We start from the raw sequence: 17400 nt of genomic DNA, 5'->3' as shown, positions 1-17400 counted from the left end.
CAAACCTGTTTTCAAATAATAAGTGGACACAATAAGGAATCGTCAGTGCTGGTTAAGAGTCACGAAGAAAACAACCGCCCAGTAAGGATTTGTAATCCTTGAGCCTGGTGCAGCAAACGTGAGTGACAGAAGCACACATGCATTACTGTACATAAGGGAAGTACTTCTGTTTTGTTAAAGTGCGTTACGTAAACAATGAAGCTGGTTAGGTGTTAGTCAGTTACAAGGGAGGAGCAGCTGCAGAAGTGCACATGGCTTTTTCTGGGGGATTACCCAGCTTAGGAATAAAGGCCGTGCGCTGATTGGTCCAAGATCATGCCACTTAGCCAGCTCAACAGGTTGCTTGCATGGACTTATACCTGTCCAATGATGGGTTTTGAGGACCAGAGTTTCCGGCTGGTCGTGGTCAAGACCAGCCCGGGAGTCCCGAGTGCGCCCTTTTATGATCTAAATGGTGAGGAAGCTAAATGTGAGGGCACTGGCTGCAGGAAGTCATGATGGTGCTTTACAAAGGACCGCGGCTCTTGGACTTTGCAAAGGCTCCTGCTCACCTTCAGTTCAACAAATATGTCCTGACGGGTTACCGGCCGGTGTCCACAGCTGAAGAGTGCGTCAGGAGCCTCTTCTACATGCACAATGAGCTGGGGAACATCTACACACACGGTAAGTCCAGCAGTTATGCTTCTTTCAACTGGTGCATACATACCTAAACTAGAAAATGCCATTGCAGCCGTTCTTACTATACCTGAATCATCATTGAAATATATTTTTACACTTTATACGCAAAGCAAGTTTCTCTCACCTTGAATCGTATTAACCCGCAAACTAAACAAGCCACGCATGTCAACTCTCACTTATGGCCAGATACAAACACACTTGATAAGGATGGGTAATGAGGATATGGGGTATTAGCTGTAATCTGCCCTGGGAATCAGAGCCCTGACAGTGTCCACTGGTTAACTGGGCCGTTGAAGGTGACCGACACCTCTGATCTGTAAATGCCCATACGGATCTTGAGTGAAGCATCCAAAGACAACTTTGCACAGATTCTGAGCTGCTGTAGAATAAGATATGTGTTAAGAAATCTTTAAAAGTTCTGGTTTTAATGTGAAACTTTTCAAGGCTGGCTCATGGAAAAAAACTGCAAAAAAGGGAAATTGGTCCATGCACAAACTAGAAACTTCATAGCCTTGAACTTCAGTAGGCCTTGTCGTCTTCTTGCCCCATTTTCAACATGGCTATTCCATAAGTTCATTAAACCTAACACTCTTACTAAGGGGAAGTGAAGCATATTAGCATTAGAGTGCTGCTCGAGCTTCTCTATGTATGTAACCAACTACTCATTTCTAGTAAAAATTACAATTAGACAGAGGAACCGTTTCGGTCCATTGAATTCCTCATATTGTTCTGCAACAGGCGGTACTTCTATGTGTTGCACTAAGGTACTGTGATTAAAATGCCACTACAAATTAAGCTGACACTAACCTACAGCAGTGGCACATACCTCAAAATACTCAACAAATTATTTTTATATTCTGCAGATTTCAGAAAAATAATGATGTTCTTTTTCCATCTTCCTGTCATTTCAGGAATTCCTTTCTTCCTTTTCTTGGTGCTGCTACCTTTTAGTATCCCCTGGAAGGAGGTGGACAGCATCTGGATATGTGTTGTCCACTATCTGGCCTGCCTCTGTCCCACCATGGGATCAGTGGTCTACCATTTGTTCATGAACCACGTGGGAGGAGAACACGTGTACGACACGCTGCTCTCCCTGGACATGGTCGGCGTCTGCCTAGTTAACACCCTCGGTAGGTTGACGAAAGAAAGTAAATGTAACCGCAGAGATTGCTCCTGATGCTAAGACCGGGACCAGAGGGGCTTACTGGTCATAACTAAGATGTTTTCAAGTTTTAAGTTTTTGGAATTCAAGCCATTAACAAGCACTGATAAGTTACAACAAAATTTTAGAAATGCTGAATACTATGGTTTTGATACAATTCAGGGGTGCCCCTGCATCCACATTTCTTTCTTATCTTCTAATTCTTATCCAGGTCCAGGTTGCAGGGGTAGCAGTGTTAGTAGATACCCACCTCCTCCAGTTCTTCTTGGGAGACACCAGGGCATTCCCTAAGCCAACTAAGAGATAATCTTTTCTGGTCAGCCTCAGAGCTTCCTCACAGTGGGACATACCTGAATCACTTCACCAAGGAGGTCCCCAGGAGGCATGCTAGTCAAATACCTGACCCAAATCAACTGGCCTCTTTTGATGTGGAGTAGCAACTCTCTCTAGCAGTAGTCCCACCAACGACCGAGTTTTTAACCCTTTAGTCTAGATCTCGGAGTATTGAGGATTGTCTGATTAGCAGACCTCAAAGCTCTGACAGGAGTGTGAACGTGAATAAGAATGGACAAAATACTGTGGTGGTCTTAAAAACAACCAATTAAGTCTTCAGGCAGATTAAAGATATTGAACATTAAACAGTTCCTCCCAGAATCACTTAAGTCTGTCAATAAGCCTAAAAGTCTCATGTAAAGTCTTTTGCAAAGATAGTTCAAGCCTACCAAAAGTCAAAGTCAAGCCTCATTTAACAGTGCATGGGATTATCCACAACTTTAAGGCTAGACCTCAATAAATATCAGACTGATTGCCATAAAGTTTGTGTTTTTCAGAGGAACCCTGGATCACTCCTGATTTTTTTTCTTTAGTTCGACCTAATGGTTAACATTTGCTTCTGAAAAACAACAGCAAAAATAACAAGATACCAAACGATTTTTAGTGTTGACTAAAAATAACCATGCTGACAACAATGCCAGTAACAGCAACCTTGCATTATCTCTCCAGGGGCAATTCCTATCATTCATATCACCCTCCTCTGCTACCCAATCGTGCAACAGACTGCCTTGCTGGTCTATATCCTCCTGTCAGCCCACGGGATCTACTGTGCCACCACTGCCCGCACTAACGTCCGGCGCCTGCAATCGTTTGTCTGGCAGGCCTTGTTCCGTTTCAGCCTCTTCCTGTTTCGGGTTTATGGCAGCGGGGTAGGAAGCCCAAATTCCCTGCGTCTCTTTGTCATCATGGACTGTCTAGCTTTATTGGGAGGGCTTGTCAACATTGTCCAGATCCCTGAGCGCTTCAAACCAGGATTGTTTGACAACTGGGGCAACAGCCACCAGATAATGCATGTCATGGTTATCTGCTCAATTATCTACCTACACTGGGGCACACTGGAGGATTTAGCCTGGATTAAGAGCTACCAGTGTCCTGCTGAGTGATGCCAAGTGCAGCTAGTTCACGCATGCTTGCAGTCAAGGCTACATTTGAATTTAGCATTCAGTGAGGGAGGAGTATATGGAGGGCCGAAACTGCCAAAATCAATACTCTATAGATATATATATTAAAATATTAAAGAAATATGCCATTAACTGCCCAAAAATAACTACTGTAAATTAATATAGCCATTAATACGTTTATAAAATCGGATATAAAAATAAATGTTTTGATTTATTTCCATATTTACATTTGTATTCCCCCATTTATTTACCTTCCCATTTAATTTTCAATGTATAATTTCTCTAATTACCTAACTTATCAATTTATTTAATTTTCTAGCTAACTAGTTTAGCTAGCTTTAGATAACCCCACTCTAGGTAACGTAACTACGTTAGCTAACTTAGCTAGCCTATCTAAAGTAGCTAGCTTTAGTTAGAAGTTACATTCACACTTATTTAATCACAGCCCCTTATTCAGATAATGAAGCAGAAGTGCTTCAATAAATCTGACAATTAAATACTGATGTGTATAAAATAAGGTTGAAAAATGCAAAGGGGAAAAAAGTCCCCACAAAAAACCCCTATTCTTAAATGTAACGTTTACATAAAAAGCTAAATTAAAAGGGAAAGTCAATAAATATGAAGTTAATATACAGAAGCAAATTGTGTTTTTTTCTTAAAGTTACATTTAAAAAATGCACTTTAGTCCTAGCTGCTGAAATTCTTCACAGGGGAAGTTCATAATTTGACATTTTGCCAAAGAAGAATAAGAGGAACCTACAGTGTTCTAACTGTAAATCACATCATTGTATCTAATTGAAAATCCTGAACATACTTGATTTATAGAGGTCGATATGCAGTAGTTTGGGGGTGTAATGCCCTTAAATAGTTTTTTAAATGAAAGAAAAAAAATAACTGTGAGAAAGAAAATATCTATTTTTATATCTTGGTCCAATCTGTATTTAACCCATGAATGGTGATAAACGAGAGAAATAACAGGAGTAGTTGCATGCTTCTGCTGTTTAATTGCAAGAAAGATATATTGTATGTACACTTGACTCAAGAAGTCACTTATTTTGCTATTGCTATCATTTAAAATGAATGGGTTTTTGTGACTTGGCAAAAAAAAAAAATGTTAGATTCATCTTACTGCCCTTCTTGTGAATTGAGGATTTTCTGTCTTTAGCTTAAAAACCATCAAAACTGCATCAAAATTAAGTGAATTTATGGCCACTTTAGAAAATCAGGCATGTTCATTTGATTTGTAAAAGATGTGGCTGTTACAGGGGTGGAATTTCTCACGACTCGTTGTTTCATAACACATTGAACATTCCCATGTTTATCTGCAAAACTGAGGGCGGGTATCGGGAGAAGTCTGGGGTGTTTGTGTGGATCAGTCTTCATCTGAGCTACTGTTGTCCTCGGCGTCTGAAAGGTCGGCGATGGGAAACCGCAATATGGCAGCCACCCCGCTCAGCTGAGTCAGTTCTGGTGAGACAGTCCAGAATAAATCAAAAGGTGACACATCCTGTACTGCGGACTGGCTTTATATTTAATTATAAAAATCCAATCGGTGCAGTTGTAGCACAAATTCTTGACTTCTTATTTGAGTAAGACATCAATAAAGAGTGAGATTATCACTTTATGTGTGTGGCGTCATCAATTCACTGAGTCCAAATGACAGCGGTAAATTAATCCTACGCTTTATTTTTCATTATTTTACTCTTATTAGTGATTTCATGTTAAGTAACAAACCCTGCAGAAAAAAAGGTGCACAGAAATGCTCCCATTTGTTTCAGTGGTGCTCCGCCAGGGATGACCATACAGGCCAGATACAGTTTTTTGAGGCTTAAGTGATGTAGCTATACATCAACAAAACCAGTGCAGAAGAGGAGAACAAATTAGCAGACATGGATTTAAACCATGATGGTATCAGATTAAAAAAAAATCCTATGCAATCCACTGCAAATGTTCATGTGAAATCAAATCCAGACGAAAATGCTAAAAAAGTTAAGAGGCATTTTTTTAGAAGTTACCTGATGTAGTTCAAAAACTGTATATTAACATCAACTGTAAGGTTCACATATGAACAACAAGAGCATTTTTAGGTTGTGGCCCAACCCTCCAATATATCCAGATCTGGGACCAGCAATAGAAGAAGACCAGATTGTCACCCCTAGGCGTAAGTAATTGCTAACAGTTAACCGACTAATGTTAACGTAATGACAGCAGTTCAATACTTTAGTGCTGTTGCAGTTTTCCTAAAGTCTTGTTCAGGTTCATGAACTTCAACTACTTCAGCTTTTAGCGAGGGACAGGACTGTGAGAAGTTACTTGTCAAACTGAGGAAGTAAGGATGGCACTGTTGGTATCAGTACTGTGGCTGTAGTGATAGTAATGGGAATCTATGGGGGATTTTTTTACGCATTGAAAACAAACGTGACAGGACATCAAGTTGAAAAACGACAGCTCCTTAGAGCCTGAGAGAGCTAAAGAGTTAACTTCAACTACATGAAGGGAGCAATAACTTACGTTCACCCGAAACGTGAAGGCTTGAGAATATTCTGCATGGAAAAAAGAGAAAAAGTCATTAGCCTGATGTTTTCCAAAGTACTTTAAACATGTTCTAGCCAGCATGTAAATCTACAGGAGCCTGCATTTCTACTTTTAACAAAATTGTCACATATAGTACATAACAAAAATTCAGTTTTTAAGTCTACAAACATAGTATTTACAAAGTTACCTGACAGTGCCACCATTGTCTCTCACATTGTCCACCAAGCGAACGTAGCGACTCCTGGTGGGGATATCCTGATGCCTGACAAAACAAATTAAGCATTGAAATTGGGAGAACTGTGGGCCCGTAATGACGATTTTAAGGATATCCTCTTTTTTTTTTATAACATAGAAGTCCCAGAAAGCTGTCATAAATCAAGTGTTTAAAGAAGAGCAGTCTAAAGACTGACTGCTCGGAGCGTATACATGTACATATGCTGACGTCATTATTTGATCTTGGCTGTGTTCAGTATGTGCATCCACCCTAGTAACGTTATACTGATATGACAAAAATAAAAACACAGAAAGGAAAAGTTCTTTGAACGTACTCATCAGTATGTTAGTGAACATGTTACACATAAACAACAGCAGCAACGAGGCAGAATAACACTGCCTGTCAAAAGCATCCCTCATGCACACCTACCTGAACAACTTGTCGCTTACCAACAAGGTGTCGACAGCGAGGGCCTCAGCAGCTTTCTCCACATGAGCGAGGCTGTGAGGATGCAAAGATATGCAGGTTGTTTATAATCAGTGTTAACAATATAAGTTAACTGTTACATTCCATCATCAAGCACGCACCCGTAGAAGGCTCGGTCAGGCTCATGCTGCAGCATTTTATAGAAGTCCTCCAGGGCTTTCACCTCTCCGGCTGCCTGAGGAGCAAGACACAAAACAACAGGTCAAAATTATTTATGTCTCCAGTGAAAATAATTCATAATTCCACACAGATTAATACAATTTATAATAAAAAAAAAAGTTTTTTGCTCAGAGTTTAAAAAGCTGTGTGCACAGTTTAGCAATCATATGCACAAATATGCACAAACTCTTAAATCACAGGATGCATAGTCACCTTCGTATCAGACAGCCTATTTGTCACAGTGGGGTCAGAAAGGACTTCTGCAAAACAACAGTTGTCTCAGTGAGTTTTCACCTTATGATGAGATCAATTTAACTTCGCTGTCAAGTAGCAGCAGCTCCTACCTTTGAGTGAGTACTTATGACCTGACGATGAGTGGACCAGCATGAATTTGGGCCGATTCTCCTGCAGGATCTTGTTGTCCTGCCGTACCGCCTCATTAAAGAGGTAGGTCGTAAACTGGTCCTTCACATAGCCTGGGCTGGCCACCAGGATGCACTTCACAACTGGCAGAAAGTAAGAAAGAAAAAAAATCTAAATCTCAACTCTTTTTAAATGATATCTTCTGTAAAGAGAAACTACCTGAACCAGCAGTTTACATCCACATCTGTCTAGATTTATATATGTAGTAAAACACAGAAGCAATTTAATAAAAGGTATTATGTTTACAGGAAAATAGAGGTTACTACTCTAAAACATGTATGATCCCACTGAAAAATATCCAGTGAGAGTGAAAAGTCTTCTTAAGTTATAACATTAATAAACAGTTTCAGGAACAAAACACAATGGTGCACATCACCATGAATGAAAGCTTCACAGCAAACATTAAACTGGAACTGTTACAATAAGTTAAAAAAAAAAGGCAGAAGTGTCTACGCGCACACAACAGCCTTACCATCAAAATTGATGTGACGGAGAATGGCTTGCATCACAGCTTCATAAAACTTCTCCAGTCCCTGCAAACAGACACTTTGACAGTAAGCACACAGGATGAAAAACTCTCTCAGTGTTACATCCCCAAAGAAAGGGGACAACCAAATTTTTTGTTACACTATCACAGAAATATCACAGAAAACAAACAAAAAAACTGAGGTTGACTTCCTGAGGCTAAAGAGAAATGTAATCCACTTGAACTCCACTCAATCCCATTTAAAAACATTTAAATATATTTGAATGTGTATATCTGCCTACTTTGTTTTAGTCAGTAAGCTCTTAACTCCCATGACATCTACACCAAAACACTCACGCAATATGAAAATTATAATTGGGTTGGCACACTGTGTACATTTTAGCTGTATCTTCATATTCAGATTTGACACTGTGCCCTTTTCAAAACGTCACTTCATTCCCGTTTGCTTGCTTTTAGAGCTCCCGATTCGCTAACAGCTGATCAGTTGCCTATAAATCATTTTTACCTTGTCGTGCTGTGTGCAGCTTCCTTTTCTCTTACGGGGAATGGTGACTTCCACTTTTGCACGAAGCAGCGTCATGGCAGGTGTCACGAGCACCAGGTTGGCCAGGCCTTCCTGCATTACCACAGCAGCCACATCTGCCCTCTGGGTCGGGTCACATGCCTGATCTAAAACGTAGACAATGATATAATGGAAACAAAAAGAAGAAGTTATATTTAAAACGTAATTGACAAAATTTCCAACATCTTCTACGGTGGTTTTCCTAATAAAGTGTTCGGTGATTTTATTCACTCGACTTACAATTTTTGCCATCTGGAAAAAGCTTTCACTGCTTGACCAGAATTTTAGAAAGAAAAGGTCTTTGTTTTGTTTATGACTGTTTATTTCAAGAATAAAAAAGGTTGATATAAAAATAGTAAAAGCTACTTTGAGCTGATCTTTTATTCGCCTGCTGAGATCGAACTGTGGACCCTTTTTGCGTGAATGTGTAAACCCCTACACTATTAACGATTAACTCAAAGTATATCTTATAAGAGAACTGTTGACAGCCTGTTGAATTTGAACAAATCTGAATAAAATGAGAAAACTAGCCAAACAGCTGCAGAAATTTTGAGAACAGTTACCAAAGCCAAGAAATTTCTATCTGCTATAATCAGTTCAATTTTATTTATTTAGTGTCAAATCACAACAACTGTCACCTTTATGTTGTAAGGTTAAGACCCTTCAATATCAGAGAGAAAACCCCCCAAAATCAGATAACCCCCTATGAGCAAGGACTTGGTGACAGTTGGAAGGAAAAACTCCCTTTTAACAGGAAGAAATCTGCAGCAGAACCAGGCTCAATGAGGGGCAGCCATCTTCATCAGAAAAAGAGTCTTTGTGACTAGTTGTGGTAGGAAGTACATGCTTTAAAATAATTGACAGTCAGACATAGCAGTAAACAGTTTATAGTTGTTTTGGTGGTCGGAGTACTGAGGTAGCATCTGCTTACCAATTCTATCCAGCACGACGCTGTCCCAGTTCTTTTTAGCCAGAGTGAACTTCCTGTTGAGCTCAAGCTCAATAGTGTGATAAGCCCCCATCTGAAGAGCAAAAAAATACAACACAATCACAACTACTTTTCATTTCAAACACAAGTTAGCCTGCATCCCAGGGTTGGGTGGTACGTGAGATTAAATCGGTTAATTTCTGCTTTTGTGCAACATGACAAAGTCATAAAATCAGAGACCGTAAAAGACAGAAACATTGGTTCTTGAGACAGCTGTTGATGGGGGAGCTTTCTTGGTGAAAAGTAAACAGACAAACCTACGATGCTCTATAAAAGTAAAAAAAACAAACAATGTTCAACCTAAAAATCAGATAATGGATCTGGTGTCAAGAAGAAAACCACAGCAGAAAAGCAGCTGACATTAGTTGCTTCGTTTTGGTGTCACTTATTTTTTATAATTTTTTTGCCTGTCCCGTTTGGCTCTTTTGCCATCAGAATTATTGTCTGAAGGCAAAAAGAGAAGCCCAACAGAATTACTTTACCAAGTGGACCATCCCTGCCTTGCCGTATTGGTCCATTTGATTGACCTTTGTTGTTATTATTTATTTATTTTATTTTATTTTCAGTTGTTACAGACAGGACAGACATGACCGGGGGGAGGGAGGGAAACAAAGACAGCGGGGAAGAGGAATAGTGATGAAGGGCAAAGAAAGGAGAAAAGAAAGGGGGGGGGGCAAAAAAAATACATATCTCTATATATATATCATCTAAATAATATATCATAATAATATATCATTATTATGCAGCACATAAGATTTACAGCACACAGTGTTCTTTGAGATCGGAGCCAAAAAGGGTGTATTTTGTGTCTGTGAGCATGAGCGCGCTTGTATTTAAAAGGTTCCTTCATGTAATGATCTGCTAGAGCAGGGGTGTCAAACTCAAATACACAGTGGGCCAAAATTCAAAACTGGAACAAAGTCGCGGGCTAACGCTAATATTTATTGAAATATATTTATTCCTCCAGATATAAGAATGAATCTTTTCTTATAGACTCAAACACGTTTTGCTGAAAAACTGAATATGGAACAAGCAAAGCTTAATACTAAACAATATATATATTAGCTGTATAATACCAGTAAGCCAGCTCTAATAGTAATTTGGTATGGCTTGGCCCGCGGGCCAGAGTTTGACACCTACAGTGGGGCAAAAAAGTATTTAGTCAGCCACCGATTGTGCAAGTTCCCCCACTTAAAATGATGACAGAGGTCAGTAATTTGCACCAGAGGTACACTTCAACTGTGAGAGACAGAATGTGAAAAAAAAAATCCATGAATTCACATGGTAGGATTTGTAAAGAATTTATTCGTAAATCAGGGTGGAAAATAAGTATTTGGTCACCTCAAACATGGAAAATCTCTGGCTCTCACAGACCTGTAACGTCTTCTGTAAGAAGCTTTTCTGTCCCCCACTCGTTACCTGTATGAATGGCACCTGTTTGAACTCATCATCTGTATAAAAGACACCTGTCCACAGTCTCAAACAGTCAGACTCCAAACTCCGCCATGGCCAAGACCAAAGAGCTTTCGAAGGACACCAGGAAAAGTATTGTAGACCTGCACCAGACTGGGAAGAGTGAATCTACAATAGGCAAGCAGCTTGGTGTGAAAAAATCAACTGTGGGAGCAATCATCAGAAAATGGAAGACATACAAGACCACTGATAATCTCCCTCGATCTGGGGCTCCACGCAAGATCTCATCCCGTGGGGTCAAAATGATCATGAGAACGGTGAGCAAAGATCCCAGAACCACACGGGGGGACCTGGTGAATGACCTGCAGAGAGCTGGGACCAAAGTAACAAAGGTCACCATCAGTAACACACTACAACGGCAGGGAATCAAATCCCGCAGTGCCAGACGTGTTCCGCTGCTGAAGCCAGTGCATGTCCAGGCCCGTCTGAAGTTTGCCAGAGAGCACATGGATGATACAGCAGAGGATTGGGAGAATGTCATGTGGTCAGATGAAACCAAAGTAGAACTTTTTGGTATAAACTCAACTCGTTGTGTTTGGAGGAAGAAGAATACTGAGTTGCATCCCAAGAACACCATACCTACTGTGAAGCATGGGGGTGGAAACATCATGCTATGGGGCTGTTTTTCTGCCAAGGGGACAGGACGACTGATCCGTGTTAAGGACAGAATGAATGGGGCCATGTATCGTGAGATTTTGAGCCAAAACCTCCTTCCATCAGTGAGAACTTTGAAGATGAAACGAGGCTGGGTCTTCCAACATGACAATGATCCAAAACACACCGCCCGGGCAACAAAGGAGTGGCTCCGTAAGAAGCATTTGAAAGTCCTGGAGTGGCCTAGCCAGTCTCCAGACCTCAACCCCATAGAAAATCTGTGGCGGGAGTTGAAAGTCCGTGTTGCTCGGCGACAGCCCCAAAACATCACTGCTCTCGAGAAGATCTGCATGGAGGAATGGGCCAAAATACCAGCTACTGTGTGTGCAAACCTGGTAAAGACCTATAGTAAACGTTTGACCTCTGTTATTGCCAACAAAGGTTATGTTACAAAGTATTGAGTTGTATTTTTGTTATTGACCAAATACTTATTTTCCACCCTGATTTACGAATAAATTCTTTACAAATCCTACCATGTGGATTCATGGATTTTTTTTTCCACATTCTGTCTCTCACAGTTGAAGTGTACCTCTGGTGCAAATTACTGACCTCTGTCATCATTTTAGGTGGGGGAACTTGCACAATCGGTGGCTGACTAAATACTTTTTTGCCCCACTGTATGTGCTAGAGGGTGTGGGGAGCCACAGCCCCGACCTCCAGGGCATGAAACAGGTATGGAGGAGCTCAAGGCTCCAGACATCTCCAGACATTTTGGTGTCACTTATAATAAAAGACAGACGATGCTTTTTATGTCAGTCCTGACATAACCACACTGACACAGTGGAACAACCAGTCTTCACTCAGATGCTGGAAAATAAGTATGGAGTGTGGTCTAAACCATTTTCCAAAGGCTGCATTGACTCCTGCTATTGCTAGCCAGCTGATCCTACTGTTCTTCACTACAGCGTGCAGAATATGTAAAAGGTGCCAATGATGTCGTTGTATTGTCCACAGATGGAGGGCAAGTGCATTTTTTTTTTAATTTAAGACAGGTTCATATAGGAAACAGAAAATAAAAATAGTAAATATTTCACCCAGCCCATTTACAAGAGTGTTTATAAAACTCAGACCTTGACATATTGGTTCTCCTCTATGTTAGTTCCCTTTACTCTCAGCTGGCAGGCCTGGGTGTCGAAGTCGATAGTCTCCACACACAACGTCAGAGTAGTTCGGACTCTCGAGCTGCCCACGCTTCCTGTAGGGGACTCGGTCTGCACCTTTCTGTGGGAAAAGGACAGAAGCCGAAGCTTTAATTGCTGCACTGATGATGAGCTGTGTATTTTTCAGAACAAAACACTAAGGTAGAAGAGTAATGCTGAAAGCTATAACAATCCTTGAACTAGAAAGCGAAAATTTCTGAAGAAATTTTAAGTGTGCCTATGCCGCCGCTAATCAGTATAGTTTGCCATTCAAACGGCTACAGAGAGCAAAACTCAGCAGAGCAGCCATTCTCCACCATTAACTATGGTAAAACCAAACACCGCTCGCGCCTCACAGATGACAGCTTACAGTTTTGTGTAAAGATGAGGTGACTTCGTACAGCCCCAATTTGTAGACGCTGTGCGCAGAGGTTCATAAGCAGACCCGACAATGTTTGCATGAACACACTTTGAAGCATTACGTTATGGACCACTTTTCACACATAGTTGCTGTACCCACACAGCCGGCTTGTAGCTTTTCATCTCACAGCCCGACACATACAAAAAAAAAAAAAAAAAAAAAAAAAAAAGCAGAGAGAGCACAGACTTTACACCTGAGAGGCGTGATTGCAGATATCGCTGAGGTGGGTCCACCTCCCCTGCAGCGGCACTGCAGACCACGCCCTGCCACACACATCAAACACGTAAAATAAATATTTATGCACTTTTCATTCACTTTTTGTTTTTTGTTATTTTTACACAGTGTTCTGAATGATTAACAATGGTCTACAGCCAATCTTGTGTATTATTATACAAACTTTGGTTGTAAGATTCAGATAACTATTTAATAAAAGCTAAATATTTTATATGAGAGTAAGAAAGAAAAGTATATCTTTGTCTCATACTCTCATCAGACAATACATGAACCTCTCAATAAACAAAATATATGCTCGGCTTAAATGACAAACCGCTATTTTACACAGTGGAACACTTATTTTTAAACAAAACCAATGCAGTTCGCCACTGACAGTGCTTACCTTTGCACATCACAGTAAACACTGAACCAAGATGGCGCCCACGCGAACGAGAAATCTGAACTACGGTGTCCTGCAGAGGACAAATGGTCAAAATTGCTAAAATTTACAACATATATGCAGCTCAACAGCGACACCTTGTGACTTATTCCAGTCACTACCTTAAATATACATAACGTCTTACCTGACATTCAGTTCACCGGACACTCATACTGAATCACCAGCCCATATAAATGAAAAATAACACGACAGCGTGAGCGGGCCTGGGTGTCAGCCAGCCCAGCCTGAGTGTCAGCCAGCCCGACCTGGGTGTCAGCCAAGCCGCGCTAGCCAGCTAGCCGGCTAGCTGCCATGCGGCGGTGAAACGTGAGCGTGAGCCGGCCTGGGTATCAGTCAGCCCGGCCTAGGTGTCAGCCAAGCCGCCCTAGCCAGCTAGCCGACTAGCTGCCATGCGGCGCTAGCAGTAACATCGTGAGAGATATGGGACTTCTTGATAAAATATGGGACTTCTTGATAAAACGAGCAGATATTTGAAGTTTACACCCCTACATTATCGCCTGAAAATAGGGGAGGCTGTCATAAAGTTCAACATCAGTAACTTAGCGCGCACAGCTGTATAGAAACTCCGTGGTGCTAGCTAGCACGCAGTACAGTTATTGTAACTGTCAGCACAACGAAAATAAACTACACCTAAACTCGGTTTATATCTGACCCAAATAGAGTGCAGTTAATAACGTCTTACCTGAAATTCAGTTCACCAGCCGCCTGCTTCTCCTGCATTGGGTTCCCCTTATCCACGATTGAGCTCCGCGTTAGCCACCACCGGTCGATCGGTGGCCGCCTCGCATGTTTCTTTCCCCGCATACGAGGGGAAGAGACATATACCGGTGGCTAACGCGGAGCTAGCTAGCCACCGGTATATGAACAACTCAGTTATTTTTTCCACATCGACCAGCATCATCGGCCCATATAAACGAAAAATAAGTCCAGCTAATACAAAGACTGTTTGCGGAGTGATCGGGGGTGAAAGGAGTTAGAGACGCCTCACTGAAAGCCAAGCCTGGGTGCTTTTGCTAGCTAGCCGAGCTAGCTAGCCGGCCGGCCGAACTAGCTAGCCGGCTAGCAGCAACATCGTGAGAAATCTGTTGCTAATATGGGATGTTTTGACAAAACGAGCAGATATTTGACGTTTACACACCTACATTCTCACCTGAAAACCGGTCGATCGGCGGCCGCCTCGCATGTTTCTTTCCCCACATATGAGGGGAAAGAGACACATACCGGTGGCTAGCTAGCTCCGCGTTAGCCACCACCAAACAACTCAGTTAGTTTTTCCTCATCGACCAGCATCATCGGCCCATATAAACGAAAAATAAGTCCAGCTAAGACAAAGACTGTTTGCGGAGGTATCGGGGATGAAAGGAGTTAGAGACGCCTCACTGAAAGCCAAGCCTGGGTGCTTTTGAGTGAAGCGGCGCAACATCGTGAAAAATCTGTTGCCAATATGGGATGTTTTGACAAAACGAGCAGATATTTGACGTTTACACACCCACATTCTCACCTGAAAATATCTTAAAAGTTTACTTTGTGACCTAGAAACACAAATAAGAGGAATATATTAAACCAAGTGGCAGCCGCCATTGTTTGACTGGTAGAGGCGTGCTTTGAATTGTGGGATATGCAGTTTTCCACCAAGCATACACCCTTGCCGTTACCGTAACTATTCAATGCTTCGTGCAACCTTAAGAATTCCAATGGTTCCTGAAAGCACCGACGCTGTGCGCGCCGTTGATATTGTCGTCATTATGGTAATCCAAATACGGGGACATACCACTAGAGTGAGCCAACACACCACAAATTAAGTGAGTGAGCAAACACACCACAAAGTAAGTTAAGTTTCACTTTCGTTCGTTCCCATTCATTCCAATGGGCAAAAACTTGCATTAAAATATTCATATTTAAAAAACTATAGAAGTAATAAACACCAAAAGGCATAGCAACTCATTCCTGATCCAGCCGCACAAAATGATATAACATATATGAAGCTTGTGTCAAAACTGTGGGATGAGTTACGGTCCAAAATTTCAGGCGGAAAAAGAATAATAATAATAATAATAAATCCGAGCAATAGTAATAAGTGTGCCTTCGCATAGGCACACTTAATAACACAGAATGACTATAATAAACACAACTTCACGCCGGTGTCAGAGCATCGCTCCACACACTGAGTCACAAAGAGGCATAAACTTGAGTTACAGCTACATCAAAGCTGCCCGAGGGATGTGGGTGTTTTTTTGTTTGTTTGTTTGTTTGCTTGAACATTCTGGTATATCAACTACAATGATCCCACCAACACTGAATGGAATACCGATACAAATACTCAAAAATGGAAACTTGCACTGCAGATATAACTAGAACTTTTATTAAAGATTATAGGTGGAGGGGAAAAATTGACGTGGTGATATTGTATTGTTACACGAAGACTAAATATGATATTTTATTGAATAAATTCCGATACTCTAGGAATACTACAAACAAGAGGCCTGATCCCATGCACCACCATCCTGAGACAATGTTAACTTAGTCTGACCGAGTGACTTACTATCATAATGGAGGACGTGTGGTCTAATTAATATCTACCTTAATTAGATAATATCAAAATTCATACAATAATCAGGATACATGAATACCATATATTTCTAAAGTATTTCTACAAAGCAGTCTTGCACACACAACCTTTCTTTTGCAACTTAATTGTTACAGTGAGTGTCTAATCTTTAACTTCTTTTGCCAGCATATTTTACAAACCCATGAAATGAAGAAAAAAATGAAGAAATCTGCATTATTACAGGGCTTCACCTGTGTCTTTGTGTAATCTATTGATTATTACCTGATAGTCGAGGCTCTTAAGCTGTCCCCCACTTGGAGCAGGTTGTAGGTATGCCACATATCCTCCGCCTCCTCGGGCACCAGAGTCACCTGACTGAATTAAGCGTTGGTGATCAATAAGCCAGGATCTGCACTCGTGTGGTTTTGGTATACAATTTTTTTTAAAAATAGATATGCTCCCAATTTAAGATGCGAAGGTGGTAAAATGGCACAGGAATTCCCAAAGTACACAGTGTGTATTACTATATTTATTTACACAAGTTTGTTTGGTTTACTCCCTAAGGTGTGGTTTGTCAATTCAGTCTGTAAAGCTAAAGCTAAACCAGAAGTTGTAACATGTTAGTAAAGGTTCAGTTTTAACACATATTAAGACAAAATGGTCGGTTGGCTTATTATTACAAAACCCACACCTCTCCCGTTCTCTGAGTGTACACGGGAATGCAACTCACTACACTGACACATGTATAGTCAGCTACAACACAGCAAGCTGGTTAGCCTACTAGCATTAGCCATCAGCGCTCACTCACCCGGCATTATCTTTCTCAATATCTTTATGGAGCAACTTCATGGTTGGATGATTGTATGATACAAACCGAATTATTAGTGTAAAATATATAAGTTAGCAGCTGTCCGGCTAAGGGACATGTTTATCTCTTAGTGAAATAACAAATTAGCCAAGCCATCTCCCAACTTTACAATGAATCACTCGCTGCGTGTTGCCAGGCGCTGGGACATTGCGTCAGCGCCCAAATACGTCGCCTGTTCTTCCAATCATGGTCACTTCCGTGGGAGTAGCTTTTGCTGCGCAACAAATACGAAACGAATACAAACACACTGTTTGAGTAAATGCGAAAAATTTGCTTTTTTTCTTGTCTTCACTCATAAAGTCTTTAATTTACAGTAGCCTAAGCGTAACATAATCAAGAAACAGTGCCCTTTTTTTACAAATTAGTTTGAGATAAGTAAATGCTGATAGACACGGAAAACAACCAATCAAGGAGTAGATAGGATGTCACAAACGCCGCCTATTTTTAAAGCTAACCAATGGGGGCACGACAGCGGT

At 41.0% G+C, this 17400-nt stretch overlaps 2 protein-coding genes across 3 annotated transcripts; one reads left to right on the top strand and one right to left on the bottom strand.

Annotated features, from left to right (window-relative positions):
- The first annotated feature begins 379 nt into the window (after positions 1-379).
- On the top strand, positions 380-4913 carry paqr4b (progestin and adipoQ receptor family member IVb). Its single transcript, XM_085466210.1, has 3 exons — positions 380-663; positions 1590-1808; positions 2843-4913. Exons 1-3 carry the CDS (start codon positions 495-497, stop codon positions 3274-3276), a joined length of 822 nt encoding a protein of 273 aa, XP_085322336.1. The 5' UTR covers positions 380-494; the 3' UTR covers positions 3277-4913.
- On the bottom strand, positions 4276-17249 carry pelo (pelota mRNA surveillance and ribosome rescue factor). Of its 2 annotated transcripts, none has more exons than XM_085466207.1 (13): positions 16865-17244; positions 16339-16431; positions 12346-12496; positions 9092-9182; positions 8104-8267; positions 7584-7644; positions 7033-7194; positions 6902-6948; positions 6631-6704; positions 6473-6544; positions 6017-6091; positions 5806-5837; positions 4276-4761 (listed from the first exon to the last, which is right to left on the bottom strand). In XM_085466207.1, the coding sequence occupies exons 1-13, from the start codon at positions 16903-16905 to the stop codon at positions 4667-4669; spliced, it is 1158 nt and encodes a 385-aa protein (XP_085322333.1). In that variant the 5' UTR covers positions 16906-17244; the 3' UTR covers positions 4276-4666. The 2 variants fall into 2 exon arrangements, with proteins under 2 accessions (XP_085322333.1, XP_085322334.1); XM_085466208.1 differs by having other exon boundaries at positions 4696-4761; positions 6493-6544; positions 16865-17249.
- Positions 17250-17400: the final 151 nt, after the last annotated feature.

This window comes from Copadichromis virginalis, linkage group LG8, assembly GCF_057382275.1.
Source record: "Copadichromis virginalis isolate Kocher_CV1m ecotype Utaka linkage group LG8, C_Virginalis_male_GT1.1, whole genome shotgun sequence".
Classification (NCBI taxonomy): domain Eukaryota; kingdom Metazoa; phylum Chordata; class Actinopteri; order Cichliformes; family Cichlidae; genus Copadichromis; species Copadichromis virginalis.
This window is presented reverse-complemented; position numbering and strand designations above follow the sequence as displayed.

What these genes read in the sequence shown, in the direction of transcription:
- paqr4b (XM_085466210.1), top strand. Translation starts at nt 495, where the DNA reads ATGATGGTGCTTTACAAAGGACCGCGGCTCTTGGACTTTGCAAAGGCT. An exon ending in GGGGAACATCTACACACACG is followed by an intron (nt 664 to 1,589) that starts GTAAGTCCAGCA and finishes CTGTCATTTCAG; the next exon opens with GAATTCCTTTCTTCCTTTTC. An exon ending in CTGCCTAGTTAACACCCTCG is followed by an intron (nt 1,809 to 2,842) that starts GTAGGTTGACGA and finishes TTATCTCTCCAG; the next exon opens with GGGCAATTCCTATCATTCAT.
- pelo (XM_085466207.1), bottom strand. Translation starts at nt 16,905, where the DNA reads ATGAAGTTGCTCCATAAAGATATTGAGAAAGATAATGCCGG. An exon ending in GCTGCACACAGCACGACAAG is followed by an intron (nt 7,645 to 8,103) that starts GTAAAAATGATT and finishes GTCTGTTTGCAG; the next exon opens with GGACTGGAGAAGTTTTATGA. An exon ending in CCTGACCGAGCCTTCTACGG is followed by an intron (nt 6,545 to 6,630) that starts GTGCGTGCTTGA and finishes GCATCCTCACAG; the next exon opens with CCTCGCTCATGTGGAGAAAG.